The 13938-nt window shown below is 50.1% G+C and overlaps 1 protein-coding gene across 1 annotated transcript in view; it reads left to right on the plus strand.

The window, feature by feature from the left end:
- CREBBP (CREB binding lysine acetyltransferase) overlaps window positions 1–10147 on the plus strand; it is a 223232-nt gene extending 213085 nt beyond the window's left edge. The window contains exons 29-31 of the mRNA XM_077141973.1: window positions 3821–3982; window positions 4495–4776; window positions 6904–10147. Of these exons, the coding sequence (XP_076998088.1) occupies window positions 3821–3982; window positions 4495–4776; window positions 6904–9072 (2613 nt within the window). The 3' untranslated portion in view covers window positions 9073–10147. The remainder of the gene's footprint in view (window positions 1–3820; window positions 3983–4494; window positions 4777–6903) is intronic.
- The last annotated feature ends 3791 nt before the right edge of the window (window positions 10148–13938 follow it).

Raw genomic sequence — 13938 nt, forward strand, 5'->3', positions numbered from 1 at the left:
AGAATGTTTTAATTTCTCCCTCATTTTTGAAGGACAATTTTGCTGGATATAGGAGTCTTGGTTGGCAGTTTTTCTCTTTTAGTATTTTAAATATATCATCCCACTGTCTTCTAGCTTCCATGGTTTCTGCTGAGAAATCTACACAAAGTCTTATTGGGTTTCCCTTGTATGTAATGGATTGTTTTTCTCTTGCTGCTTTCAAGATCTTCTCTTTCTCTTTGACCTCTGACATTCTAACTAGTAAGTGTCTTGGAGAACGCCTATTTGGGTCTAATCTCTTTGGGGTGCGCTGCACTTCTTGGATCTGTAATTTTAGGTCTTTCATAAGAGTTGGGAAATTTTCAGTGAAAATTTCTTCCATTAGTTTTTCTCCTCCTTTTCCCTTCTCTTCTCCTTCTGGGACACCCACAACACGTATATTTGTGCGGTTCATATTGTCCTTGAGTTCCCTGATACCCTGTTCAAATTTTTCCATTCTTTTCCCGATAGTTTCTGTTTCTTTTTGGAATTCAGATGTTCCATCCTCCAATTCACTAATTCTATCTTCTGTCTCTTTAAATCTATCATTGTAGCTATCCATTATTTTTTCTATGTTTGCTACTTTATCCTTCACTTCCATAAGTTCTGCGATTTGTTTTTTCAGTTTTTCTATTTCTTCTTTATGTTCAGCCCATGTCCTCTTCATGTCCTCCCTCAATTTATCGATTTCATTTTTGAAGAGGTTTTCCATTTCTGTTCGTATATTCAGCATTAGTTGTCTCAGCTCTTGTGTCTCATTTGAGCTATTGGTTTGTTCCTTTGACTGAGCCATATTCTCAATCTTTTGAGCGTGGACAGTTATCTTCTGCTGCTGGCGTCTGGGCATTTATTCAGATTTCTCTTGGTGTTGGACCCAGCAAGGTTGTAATATTTTTCTGTGAAATCTCTGGGATATGTTTTTCTTATCTTGCCCAGTATGTGGCGCACGTGGCACACGTTTGTCTCAAGTGTTTGGAGTGGGTCTCCCCCAGTCACCGATCTCCGTGGCCTGGGGATTTCAGATCCAATTCTCTCCGTTGGTTCAGGGGCCGCGCATGGTGGGGGCGTCAGCTGCTGCGGCTTGAGGGGACCCTGTGGCTGGTTGCGGGCCGCAGCGGGCCTGGAGGATTCCCCACCGGACCAGGAAGCCTCCCGTGGTGGGGGGCTACCGCTGCTTGGATAGCCCTCCTATCCGAGACTCGTATTCGCGGACTCGAAGCAGAGACTCGAAGCCACCCGCAAAAGAGGGGTGCCGCCTGCCTCGGCTTGGGAAACTTGCTTCTCCAATACTCTCAGCCGGCCCGGAAAGGAGGGAGGGAGTAGCTCGGACCACCGCAGCTGCCGCTGATCGGGAAATCATGCGCCGCTCGGGGGTCTCACCGCAGCCGAGTCTCGCAGTCAGTCTAGCCAGCCCAGACTTTGGATAGTCCTCTGATCCGAGACTCGTAGCTGCGGACTCGAAGCCGAGACTCGAAGCCGCCCGCAAAAGTGTGGCGCCGGCCGCCTTGGCTGGGAAGCTTGTCTCTCCGCATCCCTCAGCCAGCCCGGGAAGGAGGGAAGGATTAGCTCGGACCGCCGCAGCTGCGGCTGCTCGGAAAATCGCCCGCCGCTCGGGGATCTCACTCACTGCAGCCGAGTTTCGCAGTCAGACTAACCAGCCCAGACTGGGTTACGCTGTGTGTCCATTCCCTGCTGTAGCCCCAGGAGCTGTTCTGTACTGTTTCTGTTCACCTATTAGTTGATTTGGAGTCGGAGGAACTAAGACGCATGTACCTTACTAAGATGCCATCTTGGATCTCCGAAAGTCATGTTCTTGAACAATGAATGAAATGGGAAATGCATCCAATAATGTTAAATGAGGAAAAAACAGGATGCCACTTATGGGTGGAATCCCAGCTTTATGAAGAAAATCATTGGTATAAATACATGCACAGGGACAAACCCAAGTAGGAAAGACTTGTGCTGTTTGCTGTGGGCACAGAAACTCTGGACTTTATTTCACTTTTTACTTGACTGTATTTTCTAAATTTTACACAATAAATGTATTTCATTCATTTTTTTTAATGGACTTAATTTTTAGAACAGTTTCAAGTTTATAGAAAAATTGCAAAGATAGTCGAGAGTTCCCACATATCCTGTACCCAGGGGTTCTCTGTCCTGTACCCAGGCATTCTCTCCTTAGTATGTCTTACTACTAAGACACTGTCTTACTTTTATCTGGGCCATTCGCTACAATCCATGAACCCATGTTGACACATCATCATTAACTAATGGCCATACTTTCTCAGACTTGCTTCCTTTTCATTTGATGTCCTTTTTCTGTCCCAGCAGCTCATCAAGGATACCACATTACATCTAGCTGTTACATCGCCTTAGGCACCTCTTGATTCTGAAAGTTTCTCAGATTGTCCTTGTTTTTATTAACCGTGACAGTTTTGAGGAGTGCTGCATATTCTGTAGGTTGCCCCTCTTTTAAGATCTGTGATTTTATTTCTCACAACTAGTCTGGAGTTACTGGGTTGGGGAAGAAGTCCCTGGAGGGATCGTTTTTATCATTGCATTAAGGATACATGCTAACAGCATGACTTGTGACTGTTACCTTTCGTAGTTTTTTTTTTTTTAATTTTTATTTTCAATCAAAAAGGTTCTCCAGAATAAGAGGGTCAGAAATGCATAAGTAAACTAACCCTGCAGAATCACCCTGCAGAATCACCCTGCCTGTACATAGCCATCCCTGTGCTGGGCTGTGAGGTCTGTGGAAAGACACAGGGCGGCATAGGTCTCGGGATGCCTGAGAGGATCTCTGTGTAGAACATTCTTCCCAACAGTATAATTGGAGCGAAAGTGTGAGGTGCCACAATCCTGAGCTGCGTAAGAAGCTCTTCCGACAAACTCCCCCAGCTGGTGCCCTCGTATGGGAAGGCACAGTGGGGTGAAATGCAGTTGAATCCTCCTTCTAGACTCTCCGTTCATGTGCCTAGAGTCTCTTCTTGCTGAAAGTGGAGTTCCCTGGACTAGATATGATTCACCTTTCCTTCTTGAGGTATAAATGAATAACAGGTCTGAGTTCTTCCCACTACAGGAGCCTTTTACCTGAGGATTGAGACTTCTCTTTGACAATCAGCCAAATTATTGAAACACTGATGGTGGTCTCAGGGCTGAGCAAGCCTCACAAGAGGGGAGTTGGGGCCTGGGAGCTATCCCACCCTGTGTGGGCCGATGTGGGAGGTGACATGGATTCCAGGTCTGAGGGCACTCAGGAAACTGCTCAAACCAGATCATCTCCCGGTAGCACCACTCACTTGTGTCATCCTGAAAACCTGTATACTGTGGATGTTTGGAGCCTTTTTCATAGCACCGTCTGACGTGGTCAGAATTGCAGGTGTGCTTATTCTACAGAATAAAGGGAAGCAATAGAGTGGCTTCCTCTACTCTCTCTCGGTGGATCCTCAACTCGGTATTCTGGATATATCTTTCCCTTGAATGTGATATGTTGCTGAGAAAGTTCCGGGCAGTCCTTGCTTTATGTTTGTGCATTACCATTGTACCCTTTTGCTCCTGGCCCCGTCATGCCTCTTTTTCTCCTTGTTCCCTTTCCTGAGCAGTTTCTTCTGAGGGCACTAGCATGTTTATATAGACCACCTGTGGCCACGTGCAGATCAGAGTCACCCAGGAGCAACCTGCCTTACTTAGCCTGGGCTTCCTGGAGCCCCTGTGACCTGGTAGCTGGGCCCCCTAGCTTGATGCCTAAGTGTGTGGCTAGGAGGCTGGGCTTGACTGACAACCTTTCGTATTGTTGCAGGGCAGCCAAGGTGACAGCAAGAATGCCAAGAAAAAGAACAACAAGAAAACCAACAAGAATAAAAGCAGCATCAGCCGAGCCAACAAAAAGAAGCCCAGTATGCCCAACGTGTCCAATGACTTGTCCCAGAAGCTCTATGCCACCATGGAGAAGCACAAAGAGGTAGAGGTGTAGGGCTGTCAGGGCTGGGAGGTCCACAGCTGGGCCCTGCCTCATGTCCTCAGTATGGGCTCAGTGGGCTCAAGATTCCCAGGGGTCACAGGCTAAAGGAATAGGAGCTGGTAAGTAGCAGTGCCCTTGCCTCTGGCCAAGAAGAGGAAGAGAGCATCATGGCCATATGTCCTGCTGCTCAATGTACAGGCAGACGGACCTCCTGCAACCCTACTGGGCATGTCAGAGAAGCAGGCATTCCTGAAGGTCAGAACTGGGTGGTGGGTTACACCAGGTAGTATGTTGAATTCAGTTTCTTTGCAGAGAGCATAGGCCATCGGAGAACTCCTGGCACACAGGCGCTGGTTCCCACTTACCAGCATTCTGTCTGTCCCTGCTCTCAGCCTCGGCTGCAGAGGCACAATCAGAGCGTTGCCTGGGTCTGCAGGGCAGCCCCACCTGGAGCATCATGCAGCTGCCTCCTCTGGGTGACGCCCTTGCTCTCTGCCGCTCTTCCCCTATAGGTCTTCTTTGTGATCCACCTCCACGCTGGGCCTGTCATCAACACCCTGCCCCCCATCGTTGACCCCGACCCCCTGCTCAGCTGTGACCTCATGGATGGGCGTGACGCCTTCCTCACGCTTGCTCGAGACAAGCACTGGGAGTTTTCCTCCTTGCGCCGCTCCAAGTGGTCCACGCTGTGCATGCTGGTGGAACTGCACACCCAGGGCCAGGACCGGTTCGTCTACACCTGCAACGAGTGCAAACACCACGTGGAGACACGCTGGCACTGCACCGTATGCGAGGTAGGTGCTGCTGGCTGCTCGTCCTGCCTTGCTGCCTGTCCTGCCTACAGGGCTTCCTGCACCTCTACAAGTTACTCTCAACAGAGTGTGGCTTCTGCTTGGTGGACTAGTTGTCCAAGGCTGTGGGAAATGCTAATTGCTCATGGACTTCTCCAGTCTGCATATTCACTTTAGGCAGAAAGGGGCACTTCAGGTTGAATTATCAGTCATTCTTTTTCAGAAGGATAAAGTGACCAAATTTAAAAAGCTTGTATAGACCCTAGTCCTCCCAGGAAGGCACTGGTTATTAGGTTGCTATTTTGAGACAATAGCAAGTGAGACAGTTCAGTGAAGTTCAGCATCCATTGGGTTTCTACATACCACACGCAAGACTAGACACCGGAGATCCAAAGAGAAGTGAGATGCGGGCTGTCCACTCAAGTTGTGTGGTCTCTAGTTGCCTCACAGGCAGGAGGATGGATCTCCAGGGGAAATAGGGAATTCGCTGGTGGGTATGCTGAGAGGGCCGTGTGTGCTGGCTTCCAGGGCGAGCATCCCGCCAGACAGAAGCTTGACTACCTCACGCTCAGTGTGCAGTTAACATGTGGCGACTTATATCTCCTCCAGGGACGGGTGTGAGAGGTGGGGACCCCTGGGTTTTGTTTTGAATTCCAGCCTGTTTACCCCTTCTTCATACCCCAATTCTGGTCCCGCTAAGAGACTGGCAGCCCTCTGCCTTGATGTTAGTTTTGCTCAGGGCTCTTGGACCCTGTTACCTCTTTCAGACAGACTGCATGGTCACACTACCCTGGGCACTCGGCACTCTCTGCCAAGGGCCTTGCCCATGGGAAATGTGGGCGGCTGCCAAGGGCCCACACATGGGCTGTAGCTCAGGCCATCCTGCCCTCTGCCTGACCCTGTCTGCAGAGAGGGTCAGGATCCCAGACCTGTGCTCCGCTGGGACCCCACCTTCTCCCCCTTTGGCACATCCTTCCAGCCACACAAAACTCATCTTACCAGCATTGCCTTCCAGGACAGTCCCCAACGTCGTGTGGCAGATCAGAGCAGATGTCAGTGGGGGGGTCAGGGTGTGTTGAAGCAGGTCAGCGCACCTCTGTGCCTCGCAGGCCCTTACTTCAGAAGTCCCCGGCTTTGTGGCTTTCTGATAGCTCCTTTCTTCATTTCCAACCTTTTCCAGCCTCCTTTTGTGCCCTAATTTCTTCATGCTAGGATACTCATGTCTTTTTTAAGGAAATGGTTATCAAATCTTGGCTGTAAGTCTTTAGGTTTAGTGCTGCACTTTCCTTGTTGCCAGATGCAACCAGTTTTCAAGGCGTAGGGATTCATCGTTGGGGAAGGTGGGTGCTCTACAGTGTCACCAAGGCCTTCCTCCTGGTGACTGCCTCTCTGGGCCCTCCCAGTTGTTTCTTGGGAAGCTTCTGGGCCTCCTGTATGGCAGATTGGGAAGGAGAGCTGTGGGTGCTATAAAACCCCATGTGAACAGCATAGGGAGAAGGGGAGAGCAGGGGCTCCCGGAAGTATCAACTCAGGCTTCTGATACAGTGACACTCTTAGGTGATGCTTTGGAGAAAATTAGTCATTAAGCTAATCATTTGGATTACAATCCAAAATGTAAGAGCAGCATGTAGTGGGATGTAGGTGAGATTCATGGGTCACAGGAAGGAAGGAAAGTCATCAATACCCTGCCCCCTCATAACTATGAGTTTGTATATCTTCCTTAACTACACTCAGAAGCCTTGGGCACAGGACACCCATCTACTCCATCCCTGCCTGTTTGACTGGGAGGTCATATTACGCACATGCAGGCGTGAGCATGTGTTGCCTGCCCACATATACTATGAAATAACGGGGTGGGAGGGAAGTATGGCCTAGGTTACAGGGGTGCCACCGAGAAGATGGATGGAAGAGGGGAGGACTCTGAGAAGGTGGCTTTTGAGGTCTTCTGTGCTGTGGTGGTGTCCTCAGAAGTGCAGGTGCTCATGAGCGTTTTTGCCGTGGTACCATCTCCCAAGCACAGGGTCAACGACCAGGAGTGGGGTGGGCTGCGGGGCTGTGGGCACATCAGGGTGGCCAGGGTGTCTGGCCAGCTTGGGCTGCCACTGATTTCTTTGCTTTCCTCGTTTGAAGGACTATGACCTCTGCATCAACTGCTACAACACCAAGAGCCACAACCACAAGATGGTGAAGTGGGGCCTGGGCTTGGACGACGAGGGTGGCAGCCAGGGTGAGCCGCAGTCCAAGAGTCCCCAGGAGTCCCGGCGCCTGAGCATCCAGCGCTGCATCCAGTCCCTGGTGCACGCCTGCCAGTGCCGGAATGCCAACTGCTCCCTGCCGTCCTGCCAGAAGATGAAGCGGGTCGTGCAGCACACCAAAGGCTGCAAGCGCAAGACCAATGGTGGCTGCCCCGTGTGCAAGCAGCTCATTGCCCTCTGCTGCTACCATGCCAAGCACTGCCAGGAGAACAAGTGCCCCGTGCCCTTCTGCCTCAACATCAAACACAAGCTCCGCCAGCAGCAGATCCAGCACCGCCTGCAGCAGGCCCAGCTCATGCGCCGGCGGATGGCCACCATGAACACCCGCAACGTGCCTCAGCAGAGTTTGCCTTCTCCTACCTCAGCTCCTCCCGGGACCCCCACACAGCAGCCCAGCACGCCCCAGACGCCGCAGCCCCCTGCTCAGCCCCAGCCCTCGCCAGTGAGCATGTCACCAGCCGGCTTCCCCAGCGTGGCCCGAACTCAACCTCCCACGACAGTGTCTGCCGGAAAGCCCACCAGCCAGGTGCCAGCTCCCCCACCCCCTGCCCAGCCCCCTCCTGCTGCGGTGGAAGCAGCCCGGCAGATCGAGCGTGAGGCCCAGCAGCAGCAGCACCTGTACCGAGTCAACATCAACAACGGCATGCCCCCAGGGCGCACAGGCATGGTGACCCCTGTCAGCCAGATGGCACCCGTAGGCTTGAACGTGCCCCGGCCCAGCCAGGTCAGCGGACCTGTCATGGCCAGCATGCCACCTGGCCAATGGCAGCAGGCTCCCCTGCCACAGCAGCAGCCCATGCCAGGCCTGCCAAGGCCTGTGCTGCCCATGCAGGCCCAGCCAGCTGTGACCGGGCCTAGGATGCCTAGTGTACAGCCCCCCAGGAGCATCTCGCCCAGTGCCCTGCAAGACCTGCTACGGACCCTCAAGTCGCCCAGCTCCCCCCAGCAGCAGCAGCAGGTGCTGAACATCCTCAAGTCAAATCCTCAGCTCATGGCAGCTTTCATCAAGCAGCGCACAGCCAAGTACGTGGCCAATCAGCCCGGAATGCAGCCTCAGCCCGGCCTGCCGGCGCAGCCCAGCCTGCAGCCCCAGCCTAGCATGCACACACAGCCTGGCCTGCAGAACCTGAGCGCCATGCAGGCTGGTGTGCCGAGACCCGGCGTCCCACCACAGCAGCAGGCCATAGGCAACCTGAACCCCCAGAGCCAGGCTCTCAACCTCATGAACCCTGGGCATAACCCCAACATGGCGAGTATGAATCCCCAGTACAGAGAGATGCTGCGGAGGCAGCTGCTACAGCAGCAGCAGCAACAACAGCAGCAGCAGCAGCAGCAACAGCAGCAGCAGCAGCAGCAGCAGCAGCAAGGCAGTGCCAACATGGCAGGGGGCATGGCAGGGCATGGCCAGTTCCAGCAGCCTCAAGGACCCGGAGGCTACCCCCCAGCCATGCAGCAGCAGCGCATGCAGCAGCATCTCCCCATCCAGGGCAGCTCCATGGGCCAGATGGCGGCTCAGATGGGACAGCTGGGTCAGATGGGGCAGCCAGGGCTGGGTGCAGACAGTGCCCCCAACATTCAGCAGGCCCTGCAGCAGCGGATTCTGCAGCAACAGCAGATGAAGCAGCAGATGGGGTCCCCGGGCCAGCCGAACCCCATGAGCCCCCAGCAGCACATGCTCTCAGGACAGCCTCAGGCTCCTCATCTCCCTAGCCAGCAGATAGCTACGCCCCTCAGTAACCAGGTGCGCTCTCCAGCCCCCGTCCAGTCTCCGCGGCCCCAGTCCCAGCCACCACATTCCAGCCCATCACCGAGGATACAGCCCCAGCCATCGCCACACCACGTCTCTCCCCAGACTGGTTCCCCCCACCCAGGACTCGCAGTCCCCATGGCCAGCTCCATCGATCAGGGACACTTGGGGAACCCTGAACAGAGTGCAATGCTTCCACAGCTCAACACCCCCAGTCGGAGTGCGTTGTCCAGTGACCTATCCCTGGTTGGGGACGCCACAGGAGACACACTGGAGAAGTTCGTGGAGGGTTTGTAGCATTGTGAGAGCATCACGTTCCCCTTCATGTCCTTGGACCTTTTGTACTGAAAATCCGGGCATCTAGGTTCTTTTTATTCCTAGATGGAACCGCTACTTCCGAGCCATGGAAGCATGGATTGCTGTTTAAAGAAACAATACAAAGAATATATTTTTTTGTTAAAAACCAGTTGATTTAAATATCTGGTCTCTCTCTCTCTCTCTCTCTCTCTTTTTTTTTTGTTTGTTTTTTGTTTTGTTTTGTTTCTGTTTTTGTTCGGGGGGAGGGGGGTTTTGTTTGGATTCTTTTTGTCATTGCTGGTGACTCATGGCTTTTTTTAATGGGAAAAACGAGTTCATTATATTCATATTTTTTATTTGTATTTTCAAGACTTTAAACATTTATGTTTAAAAGTGAGAAGAAAAATAATATTCAGAAACTGATTCCTGAAATAATGCAAGCTTATAATGTATCCCGATAACTTTCTGACGTTGCGGGGAGATTTTTTTCTATAGTGAACTCTGTGGGCGCTCTCCAAGTATTATCCTGGACGATAGGAATTGACTCCCGTGTGCACTCACGCACACATACCCACACGCATCTATCTATACATACAGGCTTAAGCCAAACTCTTGTCTTGCAGATGTAGAAATTGTTGCTTTGTTTCTCTGATAAAACTGGTTTTAGACAAAAAATAGGGATGATCACTCTCTTAGACCATGCTAATGTTAATAGAGAAGAAGCATTCTTTTCTTTCTTCTATGTGAAACTTGAAATGAGGAAAAGCAATTCTAGTGTAAATCATGCAAGCGATATAATTACTATAAATAAGAAAATTCAAGAAGATTCAATCACTGTATAGAATGGTAACATACCAACTCATTTCTTATATCATATTGTTAAATAAACTGTGTGCAACAGACAAAAAGGGTGGTCCTTCTTGAATTCATGTACATGGTATTAACATTTAGTGTTCGGGGTTTTTTGTTATGAAAATGCTGTTTTCAACATTGTATTTGGACTATGCATGTGTTTTTTTCCCCCATTGTATATAAAGTACCGCTTAAAATTGATATAAATTACTGAAGTTTTTAACATGTATTCTGTTCTTTAAGATCCATGTAAGAATGTTTAAGGTTTTTATTTATTTATATATATTTTTTGGAATCTGTTCTTTGTAAGATATGGTTCTGGTTGTTCGCTTGGAGAGCAGAGGCCAGAGCACTGGTCAGGCTTTGAGACTCGGGTAGCAGCTGGGACAGCCTGGAAGCTTTCTTTCCAGAGACTGAGGTGGTTAGGTCTGCGCTGGCCCCACACAACTAAAGGTCACAGGTGAATTTCATCTACAACGTTAAGTGCACAAATTCATTTCAAACAGCACCTAGTTCCTGTCCACTTATTTCCTCGATCTTCCCTCCCCATCTTAGCCTTTCGACTTCCACCCCTCCTTCAAACTCCAGGAAGGAGGGCTTACTGCAGTTTTTCCAGGCAGTAGCCCCCTCTCCCTTCCTGTATACACACCCCAGAACTGTTGTAAAAAGTGTTCTGGGGACTGGAAATGGTTCCCGGCTTCTCCCTGAAAATGTGGATTCAGTAGGGGAGCACTCCACCTTAATACATGTCCTGCCGTAGCTTTAGGGACACCAGGCCTGCTGATAAGGCCTTTAGAAAGTCCAGGCCAGGTGCTGCCCTGGAGGAGGCTGCTGGGAGATTCTTTCTGGAGCAATAACATTTGAGCAGTGGCTGCCAGTCCCTGACCTTGTTACAAAAGATCTCCAGTTTTGAGGGACACTTGCATCAGCTTTGTGGTCCCACCTTCCCCTGAGTCATTTCAGGTGCTCTTATTGAGTGGGGGGAATTGGAGATCATGAGTGCCGTAAAAATCACATATTTCAGAGGGAGACCATTGACGGGAGAGCTGCAATTAATAGTCCCTAGTCTGCCACCCTCGGGTACAAGTGACTTGAGTCCAGTGTCTTTTATCCCTAGACGTCAAACCAAAGGGTGTTGTAGATCACAGTGTGGAGGGGACGGTGGTGGTAAATTTAAAAATCATGGCCCAAATAACCTCCCTTTAGGCCCTTAGGTTCACAGAGATATTTTCAAAGTACTTGATTTTAGAATCAATTTGAAGTAACGCTAAGAAATTGGAAGGATACTTTCTAGTTTTAATACAGGGTTTTGTATCATGAATTTATTTTAATAATGTAGATTAATAATACCAGATATGCGTCAGGTAAAACTAAAACCACCATTTACACCCCCCAGCCAAGCCCCCCGGAAACAAGACCACGGCCCTCCAAGGAAGGTGTGGCTGCCCACGCTCAGCCTGCGCGTCCTTCCACGTCCATATTCCCGTCCAGGTGCACCCTCCCTCCAGGGAAAGAGCGCTGAGCCCTGAGCCCCGTGTTGAGGGGAGAGGGAGCTGCAGCTGGTGGCCCCAGAGGAGCAGCTGCATGCCTGCTCTGAATATGTGCTTTCCTAGGTGTTCAGCCTTTAACTCGTTCAATAAAGAGCATTTTTTTCGGGTTTTCCAGAATTCAGAACTTTGTGTACCAACCACCCCCTTTTTGATCCCACATCCTGCAGCCTTCTTAAGCAATCAAGATGTCAAGGGATGGGGCTGTGGGTACGGGCACACTATGAACCCTAAGCTTGTAAGGAAACTTCTGTAAGAAAGCTGAAAAGCCCTGACACTGTGTCTCATGCTGTATACTGAAAAGGAAAAGAAAAACGTGCTATATTTGTGCTCAAAAAGAGGAAACTGGAAATGTGCTGGTGTTTATAATAAAAGCTGGTAAAACTGCTTGGATTCAAAGATGGTTCCAGTTGGCTTAAGACCCTCAGAATTAGCTTAGGGGCTAGTTATTCCGTAGTGCTGAACTAATTTGTCTAGTGCATGTGTTTATGCTTTTGAAAATTTAGCCTGTTAGAAACATGAATGGAATCTCTGGATCACATGAGGTAGAGAGGCTTCCATTTCTCCCAAGGTCTCCATTTGAAGTCATGTAACTTCCTTTTCCTTTTGACTGCTAAAAAATGGAACCAAAGATTTCAGTTGAGCCCAAATGTGCTTTTATCACTCCATGAAAATACAAAGTTATTAAAACAAAATCACCTTTCATTAAGGAGATGATTGGGTGCCAGGGTGCTACCAGGAAGTACCTCCACAAGGCCAAGTTGTGCTGCTTAAACAGAGGGGCAGACTCACGGCAGTGTAGGAGTGAGTGATGTCAGTCCATCTTGGCTCATAAAGGCATAACAAGGTGGGATGTGCTCACTTGACGTATATTACATGTGTAATTTTACTGCACATACTAAAAAAGTCAGGATACCTAGGTCAATTACAAGATTTTATAGGGATTAGAACGTTTAGGTAAGTTGTAGTGCCCAGGCCAGCAAAGAAATGACTTTTCAGTATTCATGAGTAGATGAAAATGTTTTGCAGTTGATCTAAACTGCATATAAAATGGTGGTTTCAGTGCACTCACATCTTTATATAGAGGATTTATTAGGAATCTATTGACTATGGTGTCACTACGTTAAACTAATACCCTATACTGAAAAATCCAAAGGGAGCTGGCAGCTGTAGAACAATTTGATTATGAAAATGTTAACAGATGTATTTTTAAAGGGATTGGGAAGAGACTGCAGTGAGATCAGGCTATGAAAGAGCGGCCCTGAGGCATGTGCGGAGGTGGAAGGGGTTGATGCTGAGGGCATTGCCTGGTGAAGGCCTTTGGCCCTGACCTTGAGTGAGCCCCTAAACCCTGCTTTCCTCCTCCAAATAGGAAAGTGAAAAGATGCAAAGATGGTGAAATGCAACAAATGCTGTTTGAGTTAAATGTATTTACTACTTCACCCTGACCCTAGGGAAGGAAAACAGGCAGCCAAGTAACTTGTGAAGTTTGCACAAGCAGTGAGGGGCAGAGCTGGGCAGTCCAGCTCCGAGACCAGGCCTGGAAACCTGCGTTACTCCCTTACACTCTCGTCCTGACTCCAAAGGTTCCCCTGGAACCTACATTGGGGATACTTTGGGGAACCGGGAGAAGTACAATAAATGGTAGAAGTACAATAAATTCAGGAGCTGGAATTGGACTATTAGCAGAACCGCTCAAACACTGCCTAGACAGTGAGTGGTGGTTTGTCTTCAGGGAGGACCATTCAGGAGGCGCCCTGCCTGCTTTGGTGCCTGGTGGCTCACTTGGGGAGAAAAGGAAATGTTGGCAATGACAGCTCCAGCGCGCACAGTGTCCAAACTCCCGGTGTGGGAGACCCTGCTCCTCCGCACTCCCCTCCCCCGAGGGGCCCAGGACCCGAGTGGGCTCTGGAGTCTCCTTGGCACTGGGCCAGCAGAAAGGAAGCCTTTTCATAAGCTGATGGTTAAAGTATCTGTGGGTATAGCAACGTAATTCAGACTAAAGGCTGGTTGAAGGAGGCCATGGCGTTAAGGAACATTCCAAACTAGGTGAGAATTTGCCCCCACAGGTGCTCCAGGGACCCTGTCCAGAGCACCTTAGAAGGGGCTGAGGGATGCGTTCTTGGCATTTCCACAGCCAAACACACCCCCATTTCTTTTACCAGAGCCGGGGGAGGCCACCCACGCTTACTGCTGCCAAGACTCCTTCCTGGTCCTCTGTCCTCCCACCCAGGCGCTTTGGGCCTTGAGAAGAGGGGTGTTGCATGTGCTCCCCACCCCGGACTGGGGGGGGGCAGGGTTTGTGATTGGAAGGAGAGGAGGGAGGAAACTGACTAAGAGGCTTGGGGACCAGACAGTGGCATCCCTTTGCTCCCAAAGCTAGAAGATACGGAAGACACAGAAAAAGAAAGGGGTTAGAAGAGGGGGAACCTTGCAAGGGCCACTGTTTTGTTTTTTTTTTTAATTT

Source organism: Tamandua tetradactyla, chromosome 23 (genome assembly GCF_023851605.1).
Source record: "Tamandua tetradactyla isolate mTamTet1 chromosome 23, mTamTet1.pri, whole genome shotgun sequence".
NCBI classification, from domain to species: Eukaryota; Metazoa; Chordata; class Mammalia; order Pilosa; family Myrmecophagidae; genus Tamandua; species Tamandua tetradactyla.